General features: G+C 37.6%; 1 protein-coding gene across 1 annotated transcript; it reads right to left on the reverse strand.

The window, feature by feature from the left end:
- Nucleotides 1–15,794: 15,794 nt before the first annotated feature.
- Nucleotides 15,795–22,015, reverse strand: LOC145114644 (sucrose synthase 3-like). The gene is made up of 15 exons (XM_079050700.1): nt 21,827–22,015; nt 21,587–21,719; nt 21,159–21,310; nt 20,864–21,056; nt 20,618–20,736; nt 20,312–20,528; nt 19,557–19,652; nt 19,217–19,390; nt 18,841–18,957; nt 18,582–18,748; nt 17,858–18,082; nt 17,356–17,677; nt 16,584–16,828; nt 16,324–16,462; nt 15,795–16,021 (listed from the first exon to the last, which is right to left on the reverse strand). The coding sequence occupies exons 1-15, from the start codon at nt 21,922–21,924 to the stop codon at nt 15,989–15,991; spliced, it is 2,430 nt and encodes an 809-aa protein (XP_078906826.1). The 5' UTR covers nt 21,925–22,015; the 3' UTR covers nt 15,795–15,988.
- Nucleotides 22,016–26,298: the final 4,283 nt, after the last annotated feature.

Genomic DNA, 26,298 nt, shown 5'->3' on the forward strand with positions numbered 1-26,298 from the left:
ACCCATCCTTCTTCTTTACAAACAGGATCGATGCTCCCCATGGCGAACTACTCGTTCGAATGAACCCCTTGTCTAGCAGCTCCTGCAGTTGTGTAGACAGCTCATGCATCTCTTGAGGAGCTAACTGATATGGTGATTTGGCTATCGGAGTCGCACCATCAACCAACTTAATCTGAAACACCACTTACCACTCTAGTGGCACTCCAGGCAAATCCTCCAGAAACACATTCGGGTACTCCCGTACAATTGGCACATCATATACAGTCGCCTTACCCTTCTCCTAGGTATCCATAACATAGGCCACATAATCGGAACAACCCTATAGAAGGTAGCGCATGGCCCTAGCTACTGAGCATAGAACCAGCCTGCATTGAGCGCCCTATTCATGGAACACCAACTCTCCCCTGCTTGGGGTCCTAACACTCACCATCTGACGCTTGCAATCAATCACCGCCCCATTGGGGCTCAGCTAATCCATCCCTACTATAACCTTGCTCCCGCGTAAAGGAATAGGAACCAAATCGATCGGATACTGCTCACTGAACATCTCTAGAACACAATCCTGATGAACCCTTGATACCTAGACAGATCGATCATCCGCAATCTCAACCTCTAATGGACAATCTAGCTCTCCTGGAGCTCCAACAAACCTCTTGCTGAGCGCAAGAGATACGAAAGATCGGGTAACCCCCGAATCAAACAATATCAAGGCAAAGATACCGTTCACAAGGAACGATCCTAAAACAAAACACACAAATATAAGCATAGAAATCAACATAAACAAAGAGTTACTGAGAAGAGATATACCCGTCACCACATCCGGTGCAGCACGTGCCTCCTCGTATGTCAGCTGAAAAGCCCAGCTCCTCACAACACGCGCATTCGCCTTGCCCTAGCGGTCGTCAGTAATCCGTAGGGTCGTTGGAGCAGTACCGGGATGGGTGACCCCCTGGGAAGGCCTCGTGCCGAGTGGCCCAAAGCGGACAATATTGTGATACGTGCCAAAGGGGGATGTTACAAATGGTATCAAAGCCTTGGTTTGAGGGATTCGGACACACCTCCGGGGGTGTCTGGACTCAAATCGAGGGTTTGAAAGATTTTTACAAGAAAATAATTTTCTAAGTTTTTAAAATAAATGGTTTTGAGAAAGAACAAGGTGTGTGATGCGTGCAACCGGCCGAGCTCAAGTAACTTTTTCCCAAGATACCCATACATGTTATGTATGATATGATATGATTATGAGAACTGCATGCTAGATTAGGGCTAAGCATCTAGGAATGATGTCTTATATGCCTATTGTAGGTGCATGAGAACTGCATGCTAGATTAGGGCTGGGGTTCTAGGAAGATGCCTTATGTGCCTGCTATATGTGCTTACTAAGTCACATGCTAGAACTGATTAGTCAGTAATATGATGGCCTGAATAGGATATGCTTGGTATGGTTACTCAATGCTTGAATGTTGCTTGCTTTGTGATTTTAGGAGTTCTAGTTATCTGTAACTAACTAGTAAACGAATACGTTAAGTTACATATTGCAAGGACTAAATAATTTCAGAAGGTTAGGTTTAGCCCTATTGCGCCGCTCTTGTTTAAGTCCAACCGTTGTAGGGTAGGACCTTTCATTCGAAGAATTATCTGGTTTTAGTGATATGTAATGGTATTCGCAAGCTAGTTAGGTAAAGGTGGAAAGGATTCCTTATGCAGCTGATGGCGGAGAGTAGGTCAGAGAGTTACCCTAGGGTAAGCCTAGGATGAGATTAGTACAGTGAACAGTAGTAGGACTTGGTGAAGTCAAGGCAATCCTTGAGGAAAGTACGGATAGATGTGGAAGGTAGTATGGGTCCGTACTACTGAAAGCAGAGGATCCGTACTCGAGTCAAGGGAGGCTGAGATAGAACCAGGGAACTTGTAGTATTGGAGACCTCACGAGGTTATGTATGACCCTGACAATTATGTGTTTTGTTTCAGAATGGTGGTGATTACGCGACACGGAGGGGGAGGTTTAGGGTCAGGATCAGGTTCAGGATCAGGTGTCGAGCCAGTCAATGAGGGACTACGAGAGTTCATTGCTTCTGAGATCACGAGAGGCATCCTTGAGTCGACCCCGGTGATTTTCGGGTCGATCAAGGAAGGGATTATCGAGCTGATGGAGGATCGCCTCAGGGCATTTCAGAGTGACATGGCTGCCACTCAGTCAGGGACACGCACACTCTCCTTCAAGGACTTCAGGGGGTGTGGTGCGCCAGACTTCCACGGGGTGAAGGACCCCACTGTTTCCAGGAGATGGATTGCAGACATGGAGTCTGCTCAGTTGACGAGCTTCTGCCCCGAGGGGTTGAAGGTCCGGTATGCTGCAGGGTGTTTGAGGGACAGAGTTAGGGATTGGTGGGAGGCAGTTAGTGATTTGTTGGGAGCCCCAAGAATTGAGGCCATGACTTGGTCAGACTTTGTGACCAGGTTTAGGGCTGAGTTTGCACCGGCTGTGGAGCTTCAGTAGCTGGCCAGGGAGTTTATGGATATGAGGCAGACGACGGAGTCGGTGGCGGAGATTACCGCCAAGTTCAGGGAGAGGGCCTTATTGGTACCTCAGTATGCAGGGGACGAGGAGAAGCGGAAGACCCGCTATCACGACATGTTGAGAGCTGACATTCGGAAACATGTCAGCTACTCGGCATGCCCGAAATTGGATGACATGATTACGAGGGCGAGGGAGAGGGAGATTGACATTGAGCACATCCGGAAGAGGAAGGCGGAGACTGAGCAAGGTACTGGGGTTTCGGGGAAGAAACCCAAGGGTTTCGACTCTAGTTCGAAGGGCCATCAGGGCCGGAGCCGCTGCGGGAAGTGCAACAAGCCACATGAGGGAGTTTGTAGACTAGGGTCATCGGGCTGCTACAGTGCGGCAAGACTGTGCACTTGGGCAAGGATTGTACTGCTCCTACACCTATCTTCCAGACATCAGACCTGATTTGCTTTCATTGCAATCAGAAGGGCCATAAAAAGGCCAACTGCCCGAGACTGACAGCAGCAGCGCCAGTGGCGGCGCTAGCTCCAGCGACCCTGCGGATTATGGATGGCCGACAGGGCAAGACAGATGCTCCGGTGGTAAGGAGCCGAGCCTTCCAGCTGACCGCCGAGGAGGCGCGTGCCGCACCTGATGTGGTGACGGGTATGTTTTCTTCTCCTTAACTCTTATTTCATGTCGATTATGATATTTATGTACTGTGTTTATATCGATCCAGGAGAGCTTCTCGGCCGAGAAGCTGGCCGATATCTACATCCGAGAGGTAGTAGCTCGACACGAAGTGCTAGTTTCCGTGATTTCTGATCGAGACGTGCGATTCACTTCCAGATTCTGGAAGAAATTCCATGAAGAGTTGGGTACTCGTCTGCATCTTAACATGGCTTTCCACCCTCAGACGGATGGTCAGAGTGAGCGACCTATCCAGACCTTGGAGGATATGTTGCGAGCCTGCGTATTAGACTTCAGTGGTAGCTGGGACACCTACCTTCCCTTGGCATAGTTTTCCTACAATAATAGCTACCATGCGAGTATTGACCGTCCTCCCTTCGAGATGTTATACGGGAGGAAGTGCAGGACCCCGATATGCTGGGGTGAGGTTGGGCATAGGGTCATGGGGAGTACCGAAGTGGTACTCAAAATGAAGGAGAGGATCCAACAGGTTCGGAGCAGGCTTCAGACTGCGCAGATTCGGCAGAAAAATTATGCCGACAAGCGTCGTTAGGACCTAGAGTTCTAGGTTGGGGATATGGTTCTCCTAAAGGTGTCACCTTGGAAAGGTGTCATCCGGTTCAGAAAGTGGGGCAAGTTGGGCCCCAAGTACATTGGACCTTTCAGGGCTGCGGCCCGGGTGGGCAAGGTGGCGTATAGGCTGGATCTGCCTGTCGATCTTAGCCAGATTCACCGTACCTTTCACGTCTCCCAGCTGCGGAAGTGCCTGGTAGACGACTCTGCAGTGGTGCCTCTAGAGGATATTCAGGTGGATGACAGCATGAATTACATCGAGCGACCAGTAGCTATCCTCGACAGGAAGTCGAAGGATCTAAGGAATAAGAGGGTCGAGTTGTTGAAAGTGCAATGGCAGCATCGCAAGGGCTCATAATGGACTTGGGAGCCAGAGGACGAGATGAGGGAGCACTACCCCAAGCTTTTTCCAGATGTCGCAACAGACTTTGAGGACGAAGTCTAAAATAAGTGGGGGAGATTTGTAATGCCCGGTCCCGGTACGTATTTTAAATTTGAGTTTTTACATTTTTATACTGGGACTCGACGAGTTGGTGGACCCAAACTCGTCGAGTAAGGGCTAATCTTGGACGTGGGTGGAAGAGTCTACTCGACGAGTTGGAAGCCCCGACTCGATGAGTAGATCTGTCTGAATGAAACCCTAAATTTTAGGGTTTGCACCCTATTTAAACACCTTATATGGCCTCCACTCCAGCCTCCATCACCCTCAGGCCCTATTCTCGAAACCCTAATCAGTTTGTGAGTGTTCTTAAGCTATTTTTTTGCCATTTTAGTGATTTGAAGCTTGGAGAAGGAAGGAAAGGCTTGGAGGTTCAAGAAGAAGGCAGTAGATCCAGAGTTTTGGTTTCATTTCCAGTTTGTTTAAGGTAAAAAGCTTCAACCTTGGCTTTCCATCACTTAGATCTTCTTTAGGGATTGCATCTTGTCATTTTTGGGCCATTTCTAAGTCACTCTCGGGATTTGAGTGCATAATAGAGTAATGACTTCAGATCTAGGAACTTTTGGGCTCAGGAAGCTCAAAGTTGCCACCTTTATTGAGCTATGGCCCTATCTCATGCATTAGAACTCCTTTATGGCTTAGTTTTGGTGTTTTAGCTTCATAACATCCATGCATGCACGTAAAGTTTGTAACTTTACGTGTTATATCGACCCTAGGAGGCCAGATCTATGCTTTGGATGCGATAGGCCCGACTGAAATCGACTATATGGACTTGGACTTTGGGGGACTCGGCGAGTCGTTCATAGGACTCGGCGAGTCGGGTCATGGTTCCCCAACCTTTTCTGTTTCTGAGCAATCTGGTTGAGTCTAGAAGATGACTCAACAAGTTGGATGTGAATATGGACTTGAAGATCAAAGAACTCGACGAGTTCTAGGATGAACTCGACGAGTTCTAGGATGAACTCGGCGAGTTCAAGATAATGTCCCAACTGTTATGAAGCTGGACTCGACGAGTTCAAGGATGAACTAGGCGAGTCAACGAGCAAATGTTCTGATTTGTATGAAGGAGAACTCGACGAGTCCAAGGAAGGACTCGACGAGTTCAAGTGGAAAGTTCTGATTCTGTTATAAGGAGAAACTTGGCGAGTTAGAGGGTAACTCGACGAGTCCGTTCTCAAATTCGAGTTTCTCTGAATTATGGAACTCGACGAGTTGATGGATCAACTCGGCGAGTTGAGTCAACCAAGATGTTGACTTTGACTTTGACTTTGACCTGAGTTGAGCCTTGAAGGGGTTACGAGTATGAAATGGTAATTAAGGAAGGTTGTTATGTGTAGGAGTTTGAGGAGAGTTGATCCCAGCACCGAGGACAGTTCAATTACTGCACGACATTGAGGTGAGTTACCTTCCAATAGAAGTGGGTCTACGGCCACAATGTCGGCCCACTAGTAGGGATTGTTTGTCAGGTAGTTGTCTTTGTGATAATTACCTGGGTTTGCCACTATCTGATATGTTTTATATGCTAGTATGATATGATGTTAGGTGATAGTGGTAGTAGGGGGAATAGTCCCTATGTTACGGTTGCAAGGACCGAAGGGGTAGGTCGGGCACCCCGGTATGCCTGACAGTATGATTATGTTATGTTATTATGTGGTAGTAGTAGGGGTGAAATAGTCCTCGTAACCGGTTGAGATAAACCGGAGGGGTAGGTCGAACACCCCGGTATGTCTGACAGGGGTAGGTTAGGCACCCCGGTATGCCTAGCAGGGTAGGTCGGGCACCCAGATATGTCTGGCAGTATGTTTATAGTATGGTATGTGGTATGATGGGGGAACTCACTAAGCTTTGTGCTTACAGTTTTCAGTTTTGTTTCGGGTACCTCTTCGTCGAAGGGGAATGAGTCGGCCCGGTAGCAGCGCATCACACACACACACACAGAGGATTTCCGCATTATGAGATTCTTGGGATTGTACTCTGACATTGTTACTATTTTATGATATGGTTTTGAGACATGTGACTATAGTTTTATGAAATGATATGACTCGATGATGTTTCCTATAAATGTTTTTTTTTCTAAATCGTTATATCAAAATGAAATTTTTGGTCTTGAAAATTGGGATGTTACAAAGATAAAATAACCTCCTGACTCCCTACCATTCTCCACCATCTTATTGGATTGTAAATCCTAAATTTTACAGTTATGTTCATTAAAAATGACTTCACATTTAGTATCCTTACACAACTTATGAATAGACAAAAGATTTACTTTAAAGTCAGGAACAGCAAAGACATCAAACAAAGTTAGATTTTTAGAAACATGTAAATTTCCAATTTTATCAACTTTGGCACAAGAACCATTAAGGTGACTAACAAGAAGATTTAGTTTAGATACATCAACAGTATCATGAAGAAGAGACTTTGCAGCTGCCATATGTTGACTAGCACCAGAGTCAACAACCCAATTTTGAGACAAAACAATTGAATTAAAAGCTTTAAATGAGTATGTACCCGCCATATTAGCATTTCCAGCAACATCTTCGGTCTGAGGTGTCTCATTAATAAGTTTGAGGAATTTGTTATATTTTTCACTAGTGAGAAACTGAGCATCGCCAACACCAGTTGACTCAGTATGAGCACTAGAAGGACTACTTGAAGAAGGATTGGAAACAGAAGAAGAATTAGCATAAAAGGATTTATTCTGATTTGATTGACCTTTAAGTTCATTTCTAGGTTTAAAATCTTTAGGATATCCAATCAGTTTATAACATTTTTCTATAAGGTGACCTTGAAGACCACAATTCTTGCACTGTAAATTTTGATTTTTTCCTCTATTTTGATTTAAAGATTGATTTCTCCTATTAGGCTAAGGGGAGTGGTAACACTCCTAACACCTTGCCACATCAGATTTTAGAGTGCCACCTCAGTTTTAACCATTTAGCACCTAATCTTAGCATTTGGAAGGGAGTGGTAACACTCCTAGCACTTCATTTTTTTTATTTTCTTTTTCTAATTTAATTAAATTACTTTATTTTTAATATAGAAACATTTTTTGTGCATAAATATTAAACAAATTTTATTTATTTAGCCACTGAGAAGATAAAGTCTAATATAAGTTGGATATATTACTAATTGCTATATAGTATATACCACAAGCTCTTATCATATCCTTTTTAAGATATCATATCCTTTTTAAGATACAGAGCAGCTATTACTCCATTATCCATATTAATTAAACTCCTCAAACAATAGGTTACATGTCACACCCCCAAACCAAGGATGGCGGAAATGTCCAGGGGTGGAGGACTTCATGTATAGTATCATAACAACAATTGTAATAGTAATTCAAGCAAACACAACCAACATATATATAATTGAAAAAGTTACATCATTGTATGAATTACATGTTTACGAATCAATTACAATATGTTGACAAAATATGAAATAGTAGACGCCTTAGCGTCCCATCCTCAAAAGCACTTGGTTACCTGTTTAATGATTTCCTGAGAATACAAGTTGTTTGAAAAAGTGTCAACACAAAGGTTGGTGAGTTCATAAGCTTTTGTTTGGTATTATTAAAAGTCTTTCGTTTGTAAAAGTAGTATTTGTTTTAGAAAAATCCAATATTTTCCTTAAAATGTATATGTAGTCTTAAATCCAAAGACCGAAATGTATAAGTAACTTTTCTTACTTATAATAAATAATGTAAGTTTAAATCGACATAAACTCGTTTAATTTTAATGAAGTTCCCGTAAATTCCAATATTCATTAATACTTTATGTGAGTTTATTAAAGCCTTTTCTTGTAAAAGTAGTGTTCGTTCCAGAAAATCCAATATTTTCCTTAATGTGTAAATGTAGTCTTAAAACCCAAAGACCGAAATGTACAAGTAGTGTTCGTTCCTTATAGTAAAACAATGCAAGTTTAAATCGACATAAACTCGTTTGATTTTAGTGAAATCCCCGTAAATTCTATGTTTGTTAATACCACATGTGAGTTATTATAACCATGCTATGACCTAGTTGGCCTGAAACGACGTTCTTCAGGCGTCGGAAATGTTATGACATTTGTCACCCCAGACCTATCGGTCTAACTGTTGCATGCAGTTTAGGTGTGGGTTTGTCAGACCCAATATAGATCTATACACAAGTATCACGCTCTCCCTCGAGGAGACTTTGGTTATAATACAGGACTTATTTGTAAATTGAATCGAATGTCTCACAGAAGTCATTAACGAATTTACGTGTAGTGTAATGAAAACTTGGTACCGTATGACCGTATCTTGCTTAATGAAAATATCCTTTGTATAAATGTACCCTTTTTAAATGTATGTGTTATGTAATGTTTCATAAAGTCATTAACGGAATTACGTGTTATGAAAACTTGGTACCGTATGGTCGTACCTTGCTTAATGAAAATATCCTTTGTATAAATGTACCCTTTTTAAATGTATGTGTTATGTAATGTTTCATAAAGTCATTAACGGAATTACGTGTTATGAAAACTTGGTACCGTATGGCCGTACCTTGCTTAATGAAAATATCCTTTGTATAAATGTACCCTTTTTAAATGTATGTGTTATGTAATGTTTCATAAAGTCATTAACGGAATTACGTGTTATGAAAACTTGGTACCGTATGGCCATACCTTGCTTAATGAAAATATCATTTGTATAAATGTACCCTTTTTAAATGTATGTATTATGTAATGTATCATAAACTATACCTATTATAGTTTATCAACCAAGGGTAGTACGTAGTAATGTATGCAAACTATATTCAAAATAGTTTATTAAATGTTTGAATGTATCGGTTGTACTTTGATTATAATCGCTTGTTATTCTTTATATTTTATATGTCCAAATCCATTTGTAAACTGATGTGTGTCTAAATATTAAGATAAAATGTCACATATTGCAATAACATATAATCACATAAAGATATACACCTTGCTCAACATGTTACAAGGTGAAATGAAATTGACAGCAGCATTTTGTTGAATACAGTTTCTGTTGCTGTTCTTAGAAAATTTATAGAAAACTCATCAAAGCTCCAAATCTAAATCCGCAAATTCTGAGAGTTTGGAATATGAGTCTAGTTTGTTCGTAAATTTTATCATGATTTTTAGTGATTTCTAACAGAGGTCAAAATGTCCATAATCATAGGCTGGTCCGGGTTTGCCTCTGAAATGATAGGCAGTTTTGTAAAAATCACCATAAATTGTAGAAACATCACATGGAGATGTGCAAGTAGCCATTTTAAAGCTAAGAGTTTGAACTACTTGCACCTGGAACAGTTTTGAAAACTAAAATATTTAAGTTGACCAAAACAGTCTGTGATTAAAGTCCATCTTTTCTGATGTAATCTGTTAGAAAAAGTTTAATTGTGTTATTGATGATTTTACTTGTATTCCCCCCTTAAAACTTAATAAAACATGTAAATGTAGGGGTATGAACTCACCCTATGTGGTTTCAGTAGATGAAAGTAAGAGAGAGGAAGTGTTCAACCCAAGAACACTAAGAAGATGTCTTGATGATTCGAGAATCTAACACCGAATAAGATGGAATTTGTGTAAGATATCAATGATTTGAGTAGAATGGAGTGTAATAATTATATGAATGATGAAGATACTTACTAATTGAAGAAAGAAATCCCTGGAGAAAGCCTTGAAGTTCTTGAAGTTGAGAGAAAATATGAGAGAATTTTGGAGAGTGTTCTTTGGTTGCTAAGTGTAGAATGAAAGAACTTTATGGAGAATGAGGAGAGAGGATCAATCCTCCAGCTCTTAGAACGTGGGAAGAGCTGGAGATTGGGTGTAAAGGTCCACTAAGGAGACAAGGGGTAGTGGGAAAGAGTGGCTGATCATAGAGTGAGGTGGTGGTGGTTTGCTTTTGCCATAAATTAAGGAAAAGCAAATATTCCCTCAATAATTAGTTCAACTACTAATTCTTTTAATATATTTTTATAAAAACCTTGGAGATTTATATATTTTGGGGCCTTAGTTTATAAAATAAAGTTTTGGGTGAAAATCCCACGTTAAAATAATGAAAAACGGAGTTAAAACGAAGTCGTAGTCGAAAAACCGGTAAAAAGGGGCCGTCTGCGAGACCTCTCGCATGGAGGCTGGATTCGGACCCTCGCATGCAAGGCTGCTGTCTGATGGCTTCGGATTCGGTCTCCTGAGAGGCTTCAGCTTCGGTCCTGATGAGAGGCTTCGGATCTGAGGCCTCGGATGAGAGGCTTCGGTCCTGAAGCTTCAGTTCCAGGTCCTTAAGGCTATTTTACCCGTTTTTACCCCCTTTCAAGCGATTTTTGACCCGGTTAAGGGACGATATGACCCAAATGATTACAAAAAGTTAAAGTAACTTTTGAGAGAGATTTGGGAGAGATTTCAAATAGAAAGAGATAGAGTGAAAACGATTTAGAGAGGTTTCGTTTGTGATTAATTTGAGTGTCCGGCTTCACAACGCAAGGTTCGTAAACCCCGTTAAACCGTGTTTTAGTGTCGTACACAATCCCGATGATTGTGCAATAGTGTTTTATCGCTTTGGTTCGTTGTTTAGCACTGTTAAGGCTAAGGAAAATCAAACACATGAACTTTCCAAATGATGATTTCTCATTAAAATAGCGAATTGTATAGTGATTACATAACGTAAACCCTAACATACAAGGGTTATTGGAGTTGACCGGTTTGACTTGTTGACTTTGTTTGACTTTGACTTGACCGAAATTTGACGGTTGTCACATTACACATAGTATATTCTTAATTAACTGCCATCATAAGTGCAATATGAGCTTGTAAATACCACTCAAAAATTGTGCTTACATACATAGTATGTGTCTTCCCACTGCTTGTTACACCATATGCAAATATAGTTCCTATATATGCAGTCATACATTAGCCCCAACTAGTGTTTTGCTCAATCCCTTTTTTAATTTGTACGATGAATAAACTCAGGCAATTAGCATAATAATGTTTTAAAAATTGGATCTAGTTTTACCACACCATTTATGTCGTCCATAGAAGCCTTTATAACAGGTCCAACAGCTACTTCATACACTTCATGAGTCTCCGCAAAGGATCCAAACACTCTATCTGTTATATATAACATACAAGGAAACTGAATCGTGACAGAAATGTTGTCACCTCCTGTCGGTCTGGAGAACTCATCAATCAGCTCATCTTGGAGAAGAGGTCAAGGGCGTAATTGGTATTTCCATTCACAGCAAGTCCTGAAATGATTGAGGTCTAGGAAACCGAATCTTTGTGTTCCATTTCTTCAAACACTTCCAACACCTTCTCTGTTGAGCCACATTTACAATACATATCGATCAAAGAGTTCCCAACGTATAAATCATGTTTTATGTTGTTTTTACAAATGTAGTCATGGACGGATTTGCCCATATCGATTGAGCCTAAATGAGCACAGGAAGAGAGCATGCTAGCAACTGTGATTTCATCAGTTTTAATGTTTGTGTTCTTCATGTCAATAAAGAGACTTAATGCATCAGAGAATTGAGAACCTTGAGAGTAACCAGTGATCATAGTAGTCCATGAAATGACATCTCTTTTTGGCATTTTATCAAATAGCTTTCATGCATCAGTTAAGTCGCCTGCTTTTGCATAACCTAAGATCATGGCATTCCAGGAAACCACATCGTGAGCACAACCACAAGCTTTTAAAACATATATAGAGATCAGGTTATTTCCTATCAATCCTCGGTTGCGCATTTCATCAAAGCACAATCTTTCTTCAGTAGTTCCTCACAATAACAAATTGCAATGTTGATTGTATCAAAGAAACACAGAAAGCAAATAGGGGTGATAAGTGGTTAATGAACCTAATTAATTGAATGGTAACTAATAGGTACCTTTAAATTTCAATAATTCAATGAAATAGCCGATTACCCGAAGAAGCACCGAAGAAAATTGCGATGAATCTAGATGAAGCAGATAAGAAATTGTCAGATTGCGATAACATCGAGACTGAGACGGTGATAAAGGAGCGATTGAGTTGCGATCGTTTCTGGATTGGAGGTCCGAACAATCGTTTTTCACTCTCAATAGTTGATTTGATGCAACACAGACAACTCGAAACCGATCGATGGTTTTGGAGAACATCAAGCGCAAACCCAAATCAAAAGCAAAATAACACCAAACCTGATTTTCGCTTCGTCTTCTTCCAGCCAATCACAATTCATTGATGTTTCTCTCACTTCTTGCCAAAACTTCGACGAGTGCCCGGTAGCGACCCCCTAGCGAGTGCTAGGGGCGGTGTTTCAAGTTGGTGAGCGAGCGTAGCGAGGCCGGTGGCGACATCCACTCCGTTTAGCCTTATCATTGAATCTACTATTAAAAGCAGAAGATTAACTCTTAGAAGTAGAGGCGGAAGAAGAGGATAATGATCCACTCTTATGATGAGACTATTCACAAGAAACTATAGAGAGAGCATCCTTAACATTAGGCAAGGGATCCATTAAAAGAACATGACTCTTTAATTGATTAAAAGAATCATCAAGACCATACATAAATTGCATTAGTTTCATATGCTTTGAGTTATCATTAGATTTAGTTGCAGCCTCACAAGTACACTTTGTTAAGTTCGTAAGACCATCAAATTCCTTCCAAAGAGACTCAAGTTTATTAAAGTATTCTAAAAGAGAAGAGTTACGCTGAGTAAGAGAGTTAATTCGTTGATGAATGTTGAAAATTACAGAACCATCAGACTTATTATACATTTCAAATAACGCATTTCAGACTTCCTTAGCAAACTCGACGTAAGCATGACTAGAGTATATAGACTCAGATAGAGAACAAAGAATCCAAGAGCCTACGACATTAACATGTTCCCATTTAGAAGATTTAACAACATCAGTGGTGTCCTTTTTAATAGTTCCATCTAGAATCCCCAACTTATTTCGAGCTTTTAAAATTCTAATCATAGAGCTACGCCAAATACGAGAGTTTTCGGTCCCAGTAAGTTTAATAGTAACTATAGTAGTCACAAAGTTATCAGATGGGTGAATGCACAAGGGATCATCAAAAATAACAGACTTAACCTTACTTCCACTAGAAGATTCATCAGTTGGACCAGCCATATTACCAAGAAACCAATCAAACAAACAAGAATGCACAACAACAAATAACCACAACCCAAGAAAACACAGACAACTGTGACAGCCTTAATGTTCAAATGGTCACCACGGTATGTTGGGGCCCAAGACAACAGTCACAGAGTCGGAAAAAACAACACATATAATAACAAGTAATTAGTGTACTCAAGATAGTTAGGGTCTCCCATAACTATATCTACAAAGGAAATAAAGAAGGGAACAAGAAAACGCTCACAGTGGTCTAGAAGGACAAAGGAGACGAATGAAAACCCAATCAGCTCTCAGGTTTCGTTCCCTACTAAGATTAATCGGTGATGAAATTCGTTCCTTAAAAAGTTATTTCAGAACAAGGGTAACCGACAGATTAGGTAGAGAATCTCGATCTAGATCTGCTTCAACGAACACAGAGAGCAATGGTCCAACAATGATCTGCAAAACAACACAAACACTTCGCAGTAACCAAGATCTAACGAACAAACGTTCAACAGATGTATCGATTTAGGAAAATATAAACCCTAGATCGATACAGAAACTCAAGATGTACACAAACTATGTCGAAAATCTTTAGATCCACAGAAGATCCTACATCGACACAAATTATGCAGATCTTCAAAGAAATAAAAGCGGAAAAAAATAACGAATCATTGTTAGCAGTCAGAAAAGAGAATCGGAGCCTTAAAGCTCTGATACCATGTAAAAAAACGTAGAAACAGATATTCTCAACATCATCATCTATTATATCATTTGAGGACAAATAGACAGATGGTTTTCAAGTACTTACAAGTGAAAACCTCACTACAATCACATTCGCGCTCATAACAAAACCTAGAACTAAGTATATGAATGATTTCAACTTAACACAAACAAGAAATGTGAAACTTGTATTCTAGAGACGAAGAACAACGAAAGAGAATGAGGTTGCTCTCAAAACTCTGTGTGTGTAAAACTGGATGAGAGATAATGCATCCAGACATCCACATCCACTTAAGTACTCGGGGCAAACTTGAATAAGAAGATCTGCGTGTTAACCCATACAAGACTGAGATGTTTACTTCGCAACCCATCAATCCTGCACAATTTACACAAACTACCCATACACAAGAAATAACTACAAAATTAATAAATAATAATTTACCTGAACAAATAGAAATTATTTCAGTTTAAAAATCAGCATATTTTTAACAAGAATATTGTGAAGATGTCAAAAAAGTGGTAAGATATCGAAAGTTCAGAAACGTTCACGGGTGGTTCTTTTAAAAGAACCAAAACTTCCGAAACAACTCATAGTCAATCATCGGATACACATGTACGGATTGACCTCAATGAAGAGCAGCCTATTGAGGTTCCAAGAGTCATTCGTCTCATGGGAAGAAACCAAGTTAAGCGAAAGGGAAAAACAACGCCAAGTGGTTCGGGTGACATCGAGCATCTAACAAGCAAAATAGACAACTTGAAGTCGACGTTGGAACAATACTTTATTGTCGCACAAGAGAATGCGATCTTAACAAAAAAACACTAGCAATCTTACCGAACACGAAAAAGAATCGACGTTAAAGGCCAAAGAGAACAAAAAAATATATTATCTAGCCCACGTTATTTAAATTTCTAGGTTTCGTAAGTTTAAATTATATGTTGTATTTTTTTAGGTGTGTTATAATTTCCTTTCTAATTTAATGAAATTTTAGTTTTTATAAAAATAATTTGTTTAAAATGTTCATTTTTTCTAATAATTAGTTTTTGAAAAAAAAATTAACATGACAAACATAACAACCGATGCCCTCTAAATGGCAAACTTTTAATATAGTGTGACAAATCTTACGTGACGTATTGGACTATGACAAATGTGGTCCCACTCCTTATAACCTAATTAACATCTTAATAGGGGCATAGCAACCTATAAAAAGAGTTAGCCTTAAATGTTCGGTCTTTCATTTCAATAAGTAGTCAGCTGCCGGCTAAGAGACCTCGTAGTCAGACTTCACATTGATTGAAGCAGCTGTTGGAGAGAAGGCATCTGACAAATGTGGTCACACTCCTTATAACCTAATTAACATCTTAATAGCAAAATGCCCCTTTTGTCCAAAAACACGCGGACTGTGTACAGAAAATTCAAAGTTCTGCAGGTCATCAGTTATCACATCAACATTCAACACGGGATTTCCTCCACCAATCTACATAATATAATAATAATAATAATAATAATAATAATATTCTGAATACTCCCTTTCACTTCGATTTATTCCCTCTCCTTAAGTGGGCAGTGAGTGGGCCGCATGTCTTATGCACAATACCCTACTGGGCAACTGGTATCAATTCCCTGTACACGATAAAAGCATCCAAAGATATAACTGCGTCTTCATGAATCATCCTACCAGATTCACTTGAAGAATCCCTCTTTCTGCTTTATGAATCCTACCATATTCACAACTTCTTCTCGCCATTACATTCAATCCACATATTTCTTTCTTCCCTTCCATCATATTATTATTATTATTATTATTATTATTATTATTATTATACTTGTTCTTTAAGTATCTCCTATGTTTTGTGCACATAATATAACACATATAACAACATACATATACATAGTTGCATACACAGACTTGATGGAAGCCACGTCCCCTCCCCATATTAATCAGGCAGCTAACCTACAGCTCCTAAGGCTGATCATAATTAATCGTCAACAGCTAGCGGAACAGACTTTACCTGCTCAACACAGTAAAACCGACCCCAGTTGTTAAAATATAATAATTTATATAAGCCTTAAATCCCAAAATGGTTAAGTGATTTCTGTTTACAACACATCTATATATGCTACTAAAATCTTAGCTTTTTATAATATGCACAAAGTGCACGCAACATGTTTTTCAGTTGATAATTAAATTGGGGATATATGTTGATATATGCAGCTTAAGTGCATGTGGACTTGTACAAGGATTTTGTTTGTTACTTTTTCTCTTGTAGATAACAATGCATGCATGCATGGGTTAATAGGATGAAAAGCTCACCAGTTCACGAAACTTTAAAATGTAAAACATCTCAAGGTATCGTCGGGTTTCACGCCTCTCGAGCTTTGAAACGTACTTCCAGAAGCTGTAAACTCCAGCCAATGTCATCAACCGTTCTGCGTAGATCTTCCATGTGTACCTATATATAAAATAATAATATATATTACAATATGCACGGCTGATCATTAATTGTTTAACTATGAACTAGCTAATTAGTGTACGTTTGATAAATGATCATTAAGAGATGTATCTATATTTACCGTTCGCTTATTCTTTTGAGGGCAGCATCAGATATGTTGACCCAGTAAGCGGGTTTTTCCTTGCACTTATGAAAAAATTCAGCCATTATTGCAGATGTCTTATCAGGGTGATATGGATCGATATGGAACCCAGACACGCCATCTTCGATAATCTCCGCTGGACCACCATGACATGTGGCAAACGTTGGGAGCCCACATGTCATGGCCTCCACCACTGTAAGCCCGAAAGCTTCATAGAAAGCAGGCTGCATGACATTAATTGATCCCCATGCATCCATATTACCACATATATAGTTAGTTAGTTAATTTAGTAGCTAGCTAGGGGAATATATATATATATATATATATATATATATATATATATATATATATATATATATATATATATATATATCAGTGTTGCAGAAATCGACGATTAATCGTTTGGCGGTCTTGAACCGATTCCAGTTAGCGTGTTTGGCGGAAATTGGTCAAAATCAGTCAAACTCGGGTTTGGCGGTTATCGGCGTTCATAGGCGGGAAATATTTAAAAAATTCGAAATTTTAATTTTCAAAAATTAAATCAAAATTTTAAATTTTCAAACTTTCAAAATTTAAAAAGTTATGGACAAATTATAAAAAAAATAAAGGGGGAGGCCACAGCCCCTTCTATATATATATATATATATATATATATATATATATATATATATATATATATATATATATATATATATATATATATATATATATGCAAAGCAATTACTATCAATATGTAATTAAATTATAGAACCTGGACAAAAATGCCCCTTCCATCAGCAATATAGCGATACAGTTCTCCATTTCGAGCTCGGTTGGTTTGGGCGGATATCCATCTGACCTGACCATCCAAGTTGTATTGCTTAAAAAGATGATGCATTTTCTCAATTTCTGCAATCTCTTCTCTGTCACTGGACTTGTTCACATCATTGTATCCAGCAACCACAACAAGATTTGCCACTTCCCTCAGCTTCCCATTCTTGGCGTAGCACTCAACCAGACCCGTGATGTTCTTCACATGGTCCAGCCTCGCCATCGAGAAAATCATGGGTTTAGACGGGTCACTTATATTACCACTGCATCCAAAACACACATATGCATGCATGTCACTTAATTATTAGATTCAACAATATATATATATATATATATATATATATATATATATATATATATATATATAACTTGGAAACCATTTGATCTAAAATTAAAACTACATCATCTCAACATAAAAATTAAAAAAATTCATTCAGCCTCACACATGGACATCATTCTGCTCAGGGTCGTACAACAGCTTCTCAATTGTGGCATGCAGAGATGTAAGTCGTTTCTCCTTTTCAGCGTATGAGAAGTAAATGGTCATATCTGCCCCTGGAGACACGATGTTGAACTTTGGGTCAAACACATCAATACCATGAACAACCCTGTACAGGCCCGGAAGAGTGAAGGCTGAATGACTCTCATACTGTCCAACAGTATTCTTCCTGACAAGAATTCAGAATCCAAAATCATAACACAGAGCAAAAGAAAAAGCTTAAACAACGATGACTTCAAACTTCAAATTGATGGGCAGATAACTATGCAAGTTTCAATTATAGAATTTATACGTGCTGCATTAGGCAGCAGGGGAGGGGTAGATACTCTTATTTTTGTATTCTTTCTTATACATAAGTATCACATACATCTACTGCTGGGCATCCATGATTCAGAAGGTCTGACGTTCATATATATGAGCAGAGCCGGTCCTGAAAAAGTAAATATTCTCAAAGGCCCAGGACGAACAAGAAAAAAAAAGGCCCTTATCTTTATTATAATTTTTTATTTTTAAATAAAAATATATAATGAAAAAAATTAGGCCCTGTGCAGCTTTGCCCCCCTCAAAGCCCCCATGTATATGAGCAAAATTTCCTATTTCAGAAGATGACACCAAATTTTGAACAAAACAACTAAAAAGTTCAACAGGGTTATATATATGGCACGTACGTTCCTGCAATCTCTTGGTATGTGCTGGTGATGATAAAATCAGCATTGTTCATGGCTAGAAGGTCGGCAGTAAATTGACAAGAAAAGTGGTACTTGTCGTCGAATTTCTTCCAATATAGATCAGAATCCGGATACTTTGTTTTCTCCAATGCATGTGCAATGTTGCACTGCATATACATCATATATCAACAGTTAGAATATTGAATTCAGAAATTAATGTGCGACAGGTTTTAGTTCCATCAATAACAGAATCCCTAACCTGGGTTACTCCCATTTTGTAAGATAGCAACGAGGCAACCAGATTCCCATCACTGTAGTTCCCAATTATCAGGTCTGGAACACCCTTTATTTCGGCTGCGATTTCGCTTGCTGCATCCTGATAATGAAACAAACACAATAACCTTTGTAAAAGCCCCAAGAATATTCTTTCTCCTTCATGTTTGTGGGCGAACGAAAAAGTAAGGAACAGACAAAATGTGGACAAGATGGTGTCCCTTATGTGGTATCATCCCATGGAACTACAACTACAACTATCTATGTACGGACGTATGGACGGACGGTCGGTTGTATATATATATATATATATATATATATATATATATATATATATATATATATATGACAATTTAATTTACCTCTGTAAACGCCTCAATGTAAGGCCATATATCAAACCTTGATATCCATTTACGTTGAATCCCTTTCTCAGTCCTAAAAGGAACACGTAATATATGGGTATGTTCAGTTCCACTGACTCTCTCCAACCTTTGGTTGCATGAAGTACCTTTGGCATCTGGTATCAAGCGAGTCACCTGAAATGAGAATATATATATATATATATATATATATATATATATATATATATATATATATATATATATATATATATATATATATATATATATATATATATATATATATATATAAACAACAAATCAAAGCGAGTATCAACTTGACTATCATAATAATAATACGTACGATCAGAATCTTAGGTTTGATATCAAGTCCTTGCTGTCTTAATTTGAGTAACATCTCATTCTCCAAGGAACGCACTTGATCCAATATATATACAACCTGTATTTCAAAAGGATACAAGTAACTGTTAACATCTCATCATCCAAGGAAAGCACTTGATCCAATATATATATATATATATATATATATATATATATATATATATATATATATATATATATATATATATATATATATATACTAGATGTAAGATCCATGTATTACATGGGTTAACTAAAAAAAATTAAATATAAAGTTTTAAATATTTTGGAATTATAAAAAAATAAGAAAAACAATGAATTATTAAAATTAATTTTTTATCTTTTAAATTTAAATAAATAAACTAATGACTTTAATTTGGAAATTTTGAAATAAGAAGGTAGGTCGATTAATGAAATTGATATTCATTTATTACTACATTTATTGTAATTATTACATTAAAGTATTATGTGGAGTTTATTAAAATAGAAAAACTCATAAAATAACATGTGGAAAAGAAATTAATTCAAAATCACAAAATGACATTTGGCAAATTAAATGAGTGTGTGACATTTGGCAGAAAAAAAACTTTCATTTATTAGAATATATATATATATATATATATATATATATATATATATATATATATATATATATATATATATCACATTCATACTTCACAACACTCTTGTCAACAATCACCAATCGCATGCACAAAAAAAACAAATGGCAGGGTGTACCTGGCCACCAGTATCCGGCAAACCCAAAACATTCGCCTGCCCAAAGTAACCATGGACGGATAATATGACAACATTGAAAACCATTGGTATTTTTCCAAGAAAATTTTCAAGAGAGGAGGGATCAGGTGCTTGTAGAATGTCAGAGAGAAGATGCATCATACTAAGAACTTTTTCAGCATTGTTTCCCCAGCCCCTTTCAAACCCCATTCCTTGCAATCTGCAAAAAGTTGATAGCAGAAAGTTAAATAGTCGCTTCAGTACTATATATAGATCTAGTCTTGTGTTAACTTTGGTCGATATACTTACGCATATTCAAAGTCAGAGTAGGGCGTATCAGGTGGTAGTTTGGAGAGATAATCCTCTGCCTTTGCCAGAGAAGACTCGAGTCTAGACATGGTTTGTATCCGGTCATTCAACATCATTGCCTGCAAAATCCTTGCAAGGTAAAATTATTTGCTAAAAGATGGATATCATTAATTAAAAGACACTAATTAACGCAACTAGCTAGCAGAATTATGGAAACAAAACCAATTAATATTGAATTGAACTTACATATCCCTTATGTTTGTGGGCACGAAAGAAATCCAGAAGCGGCTCCATACAATCTTTATTGCGGAACATAACTGAAGAGAGGTGGCGGTTGAGGAACAGAACTCCATTGCCAATGGATGAAGAGCGTGACATTCGAGGAAATGTAGCATTGAATGGTTCAAGATCCAGCTCAAGCACGTAAGGGCTCTTACTCCTGTTATTACATCCAGCCCATGTTACCAACTACCTTACTTACTACATATAAGTATAACATATATAATTAGTAATTAGTAATTATTAATTATTAATTACTCACTGTCCATCCACAAGTTCCTCCTTGAAAACAAGGTATTCAGCAACAGTTAGCTGCTCTACACTTAGTTCGTTAACATTTATACGCAAGAATTCCCAAACACCTGGTCTCGGACGAACCGCTAAAGCTACGTATGGAGGAAGAATTATGCCTTCCTATACTCAAACAAATTAAGTAAAAGTTATAAACAGAAACATGATAAACCAAGATAAATTAAGGAAGGAAAACAGAATAGAAAACTCAAAGAAACCAAAAAAGCATGACCTAGCTAATTACTTTGTTTTTGCCCAAAGGTTTGAGGCATGGTAGATATTAATTTGAACACAGGACCATCGCTTTTGGCTTGAAACTATTAATGCCCTAGCTACCGAAATTTTACAAAATTAAAGGGACGATAAATATATCCAAGGGCAATCGTATATGTGCGTTACCTGTGCGGACTTGAGGATTTCGCCAAAAGGGCCATCTATAAGCTTTTGGCGGGAAGTATCATCACCGATGCTATTCTCAATCTCGTCGAGAAGGTGATGGGGCTGCAAAATGCCCTTCCCCTGATCCACGTACCTACAGGAATTCATACTCTATTAAATACGCAACGCAACGCAACCATGTCCATGAGTATGAGTGAGCTAGGAAACTCGGTCAAAAGTCAAAAATAAAGAACTAATTACCTGGAAAGGAGAGAGACGATTTCGTTGCGGTGAGCGGAGAGAGTTTCTTGAACACGCTCTCGCATACTTGGTACTCTTGTAAACTTAGGAGTCACCATGGATCCAAGTTTGAGCAAGTTGACGAAGAAGATGGATGGTTCTAGCTAGTGTGTGTATATATAGGTATATATATATATAGCTAGTGCGAGTGTTGATAAGAAGAAAAGTTCATGGGGGTGGTGTGTGTATATATAGGTATATATATAGCTAGTGCTAGTGTTGATAAGAAGAAAAGTTCATGGGGTGGAATTTTGAATCTCCATTGAATACAAAGATCAAACAGTCAACCTTACTGATCGACATCTGTCCCGCCTTCGTGTCTCATCGCAGTCGGTTCGGTGACTCCTTTTTTTCATATATTAATTTAGGCTAAATACGGTATGGAGTTATGGTGGCTACGCGTGGGGTTTTCGTGGCAAGGCCACCTACGCGTGAACACCGCACCAAGCGCATAGGTGCCTTGTGGCGTAGTGCATATCACGGACGAAATAAGCCAATTTAAACGAGAGAGAGGGTAAAACGGCTATCTTTTTGACCGTTTGAGTTTACAAAAAAAAAATTAAATTAAATCTTAAATTTAAAAAACACCACCTTTTATCTATATATATATATATAGGGAAAACCTCGGAAAAACCCAACCTATTTTCATTAAATGCTTAAAAAAACCATTATATTATTTTTAGTACACTAAAACCTTTATATTTTCAAAAATTCTTATTTAAGGTTTTCTGACCTCAGAAAAACCTAATCTATTTTCATAAAAGGATTAAAAAAACCATTATATTATTTTTTTTAGTGCATTTAAACCCTCATATTTTTTAAAAAATTTTTAATATAAGAAATTGTAACAATAGAAACGTTAACAATCGATAGCCTAACATTTTTGGCTATTTAAGACTTACCGAACTTAATGCCTTAAATGATACATTTTAAAAAATATAAGGGTTTTAACGTACAAAAAAATAATATAGTGGTTTTTTTAAGACTTTCATGAAAATATGTTGGGTTTTTATACGATTATCCCATATATATATATTACACTTTCACTCTTCATTTTACACTTCTAAATCCAACAAACTACTCCTATTTCTTTCACTTTTCTTCAAAAAAATGGATCCCAACCAAAATACTCAACCCACTCCAAACACCCCAAACACTCCAAGTGATTATCAAGCTTATATGCAATTGTTGAATTCTCCAATCCAACAACAACCTTTATTCACTAACCTTCCCTACAACCCACAATTCTTCCAACAACAACGACCACAACAACAATTCACTCAACCTCAATTCATTCCCCAATTCCAAGGTTTCCAACAACAAGCTTCTCCACAATTCAAAACACAATCATCTCAAGTCCCATTATCTCAATCCCAAACTGTGAACCTCGACAACGACGATGTACTTGTCTAAGAAACACCATAATCATCTCGAAGAAGGCAACCAAAAGGAAAAGGGAAAAAGAAAGCAACGACTTGGAACGAAGAAGAGGAAGAAGCTTTAGCAAAAGCTTGGATTTTCATATCCTGTGATTCGAGAAGAGACAACGCGCATTCTGGAGAAAATTTTTGAAATCGTGTTTTGGATCACTTTCACGCGCTACAAGGAAAACGGATCGGTCTTACGACGCGGTCAACGGAAAATGGCGTGATCTTCGCGCGATTAGCACAAAGTTTAATGGCATATTTGAAAATCTAAAATATATGCATAAAAGTGGTTCGAACGATTTCAACATTTTATCAACCGTGTGCTACCAATTCAAAGTGACCAACAACGGTAAACCATTTAGTCACCAAAAAGCATGGGAAGTTTGCCGTCAAGGTCCAAAATGGGTCCTTAATCCGGAGACATCGCATTCGGACTCGACCACCGGCTCCAACAAAAGACCAAGAACTTCTGAATCGGACACGGGTTTTAGGTTAGACCTCAATGATTACGTCGATGTTGCCGAGGGAGAGGGTCCACCTGAAGTCCAACTCCGTCGACCACCGGGAAGGGACAAAGCAAAACGGGCGGCGTCTTCAAGCGGGAAAGCAACCGCAACTAGCGACGACGGGCTTGTGGAATCCATTGATAAAACTTTAATTTTTCTAGAAAGAAAATACGAATCCACGGAGGAATCTCGTCGCCAAAAAATCGTTCTTACCGATCTTCAAATCATAAACTCGAAGCCCCTACCGGATCTCGACCCCGAAAATCTCTCGACATTTCTCAAAATCCAACAACGTGTCTGTGCTAAGTATGGGGATTAGGTTCTAATATTTATGTTTTAGTTGTTATGTTGTGTGTTTTTTTTAAGTAATTTAGGATAAATAAGTAATTTAGGTTTTTCTTTTGTTTTAAATATTTTAGGATTTGATTTTGTGTGTTTTAAAATTAATGAAATGTGTTTTAATTTAGTGTTTTTAATGTGTGTTTTATTTGAATTATTTTATTCAATTATATAATGTCTTAATGAGGAAAATAATAATAAGAAAAATTATGATTCAATTTGAGTCTTAAGGAAGTCATGACTGAATAACTTGAGAACCTAAAAAGATGCAACAAACTTTAGCAACCAACTCTTAAATACATAGCACCAACCAACACTTTAACAATGAAACTGACTGGGAATTAGGAAGCAATCACCACAACAGCCCCAAAGGCATTGAGCATCAGAAGACATTTGTAGACACACAAGTATGATGTTATAATTGGGTATACTTCACAATACATTGTTGTAATAAGAAAAAATGAAGTAAATTGCCTTTTCCAACGGTTTACATAAAGATGCAATAATACACAATCAATTTTTTTACATTGTTTTTCTTGAATATATATATAAAAAAGGGTTTAATGCAAAATGTATTGTGACCTTAAGCATCCTATTGTAACCTCAAAAAGAGTAGCAAACTTTTTATTAAAAAATGGTCTAAACTCTCAAATTGCTCGAATTAAACTTATTATAGTTGGTTTACTCGGTTTTGTTGATTCAAGCATCCTACCTTGAAGTAATGAAATTACAATGCAATTTTAAAAAGGGTTTATAACGTAGCATCTTTAAGCATAAAATTTCAAATTTGCATTGTTTACAATTCAAAGAAAGACCTAATATTTATGGCCGAATAAAACTTATTGTGGACTTAATATTTATGGTCGAATTTTTTTTCTGAAATTATAATGACACTTGTCAAACATAGGATCTAGAAAGATGACATGTGGCAATTTTTGTTTCATTTATTAGAAAAGGTAGATGTTTATCAACACATGGGTTTGATAGTCTGAAACTACCAAAACTAATACATAAATGTTTTTTTAGTATGTTAGAAGTCAACATTTAATGGAGTCAAATATTTATAAGCATTGTCATGTTGAAAAGTCAAACCAAACTCCATTTGAGTTAAGAGATCAGACCCTACAAAGAATGAAATTCAATTTGTGTACAGGTAGGATTTCGCATCAGCAAAACTACTCCAGTGAGAATTTTTTTGGGTTTTTTCAGAAAAGGAAGAAGAAATTAAAAATTGTTATAGCATTTCATCGAGCACCATATGTGCATCATCAAACTTGTCACATTTTAACAATAAATCATTATCTTTTTTCCCTCATTCATATTTATCATTTATAATTTTCAATCCCAACATCCAATTCAAAGCTTTAAAGCTCTACAAAAAAAAGAACAAAAAAATAATAGTTAACCTGATGGAGTATTTTTCCCATATGAGAGCTCTGCAACTTCCTTTTCTTTTTATAGAACCTACAATAAGAAACCTTGTTCATAATGTCAACAAAAATAATTAAAAATAATTAATATTACATAATATAAACATGAGTATGGTACTTCATTTAGCACACACTTCTTGATCTCGTAACATCTATTATTGATCATTAAAATTATCAATTTTTCAATCAATGGAAAGATTTGCATAGTGGAGATGGAATCATCATCTATTTCATCCGTTGGCGTTGCTTTGGATGGGTGTGGTGAAGATTTGTTTTGATTGAATGATGTAAGATAAAGGAGAGTAATCGTTTTTGTAACATTTGAAATAGATAATGATGTCTCTTTACAGATTTGACATTATAACAAACATTAAAAAGTCACATAATAGCAATATACTGTGACATCCCCATTTTCACGGCCAGCAAAAGACCGATTTTGTTTATGCTTTATAAAAATCAGAGTACTTCTTTTAATAAAAATGTTGCGGAATTTGTTCCCAGTAAAACATGATAAACACGTTATCAAAGCATTTCCGAAGAAAATTATTTTTATTCATTTTAAAACATTTGGGATGTCATCGTCAATACAGAAACATAAGCATAAACAGAACTTACATTCATTATCACTAGTGATCTATATCTCCTTAATCTCTCAGGGTAATGTGACTTCATATCAACACCTGTGATATAAATAAACTGAGTGGGTCAGGTTGAGAAACCTGGTGAGTACA

This window comes from Lactuca virosa, chromosome 5, assembly GCF_052849685.1.
Source record: "Lactuca virosa cultivar CGN04683 chromosome 5, Lactuca_virosa_CGN04683_v6, whole genome shotgun sequence".
NCBI classification, from domain to species: domain Eukaryota; kingdom Viridiplantae; phylum Streptophyta; class Magnoliopsida; order Asterales; family Asteraceae; genus Lactuca; species Lactuca virosa.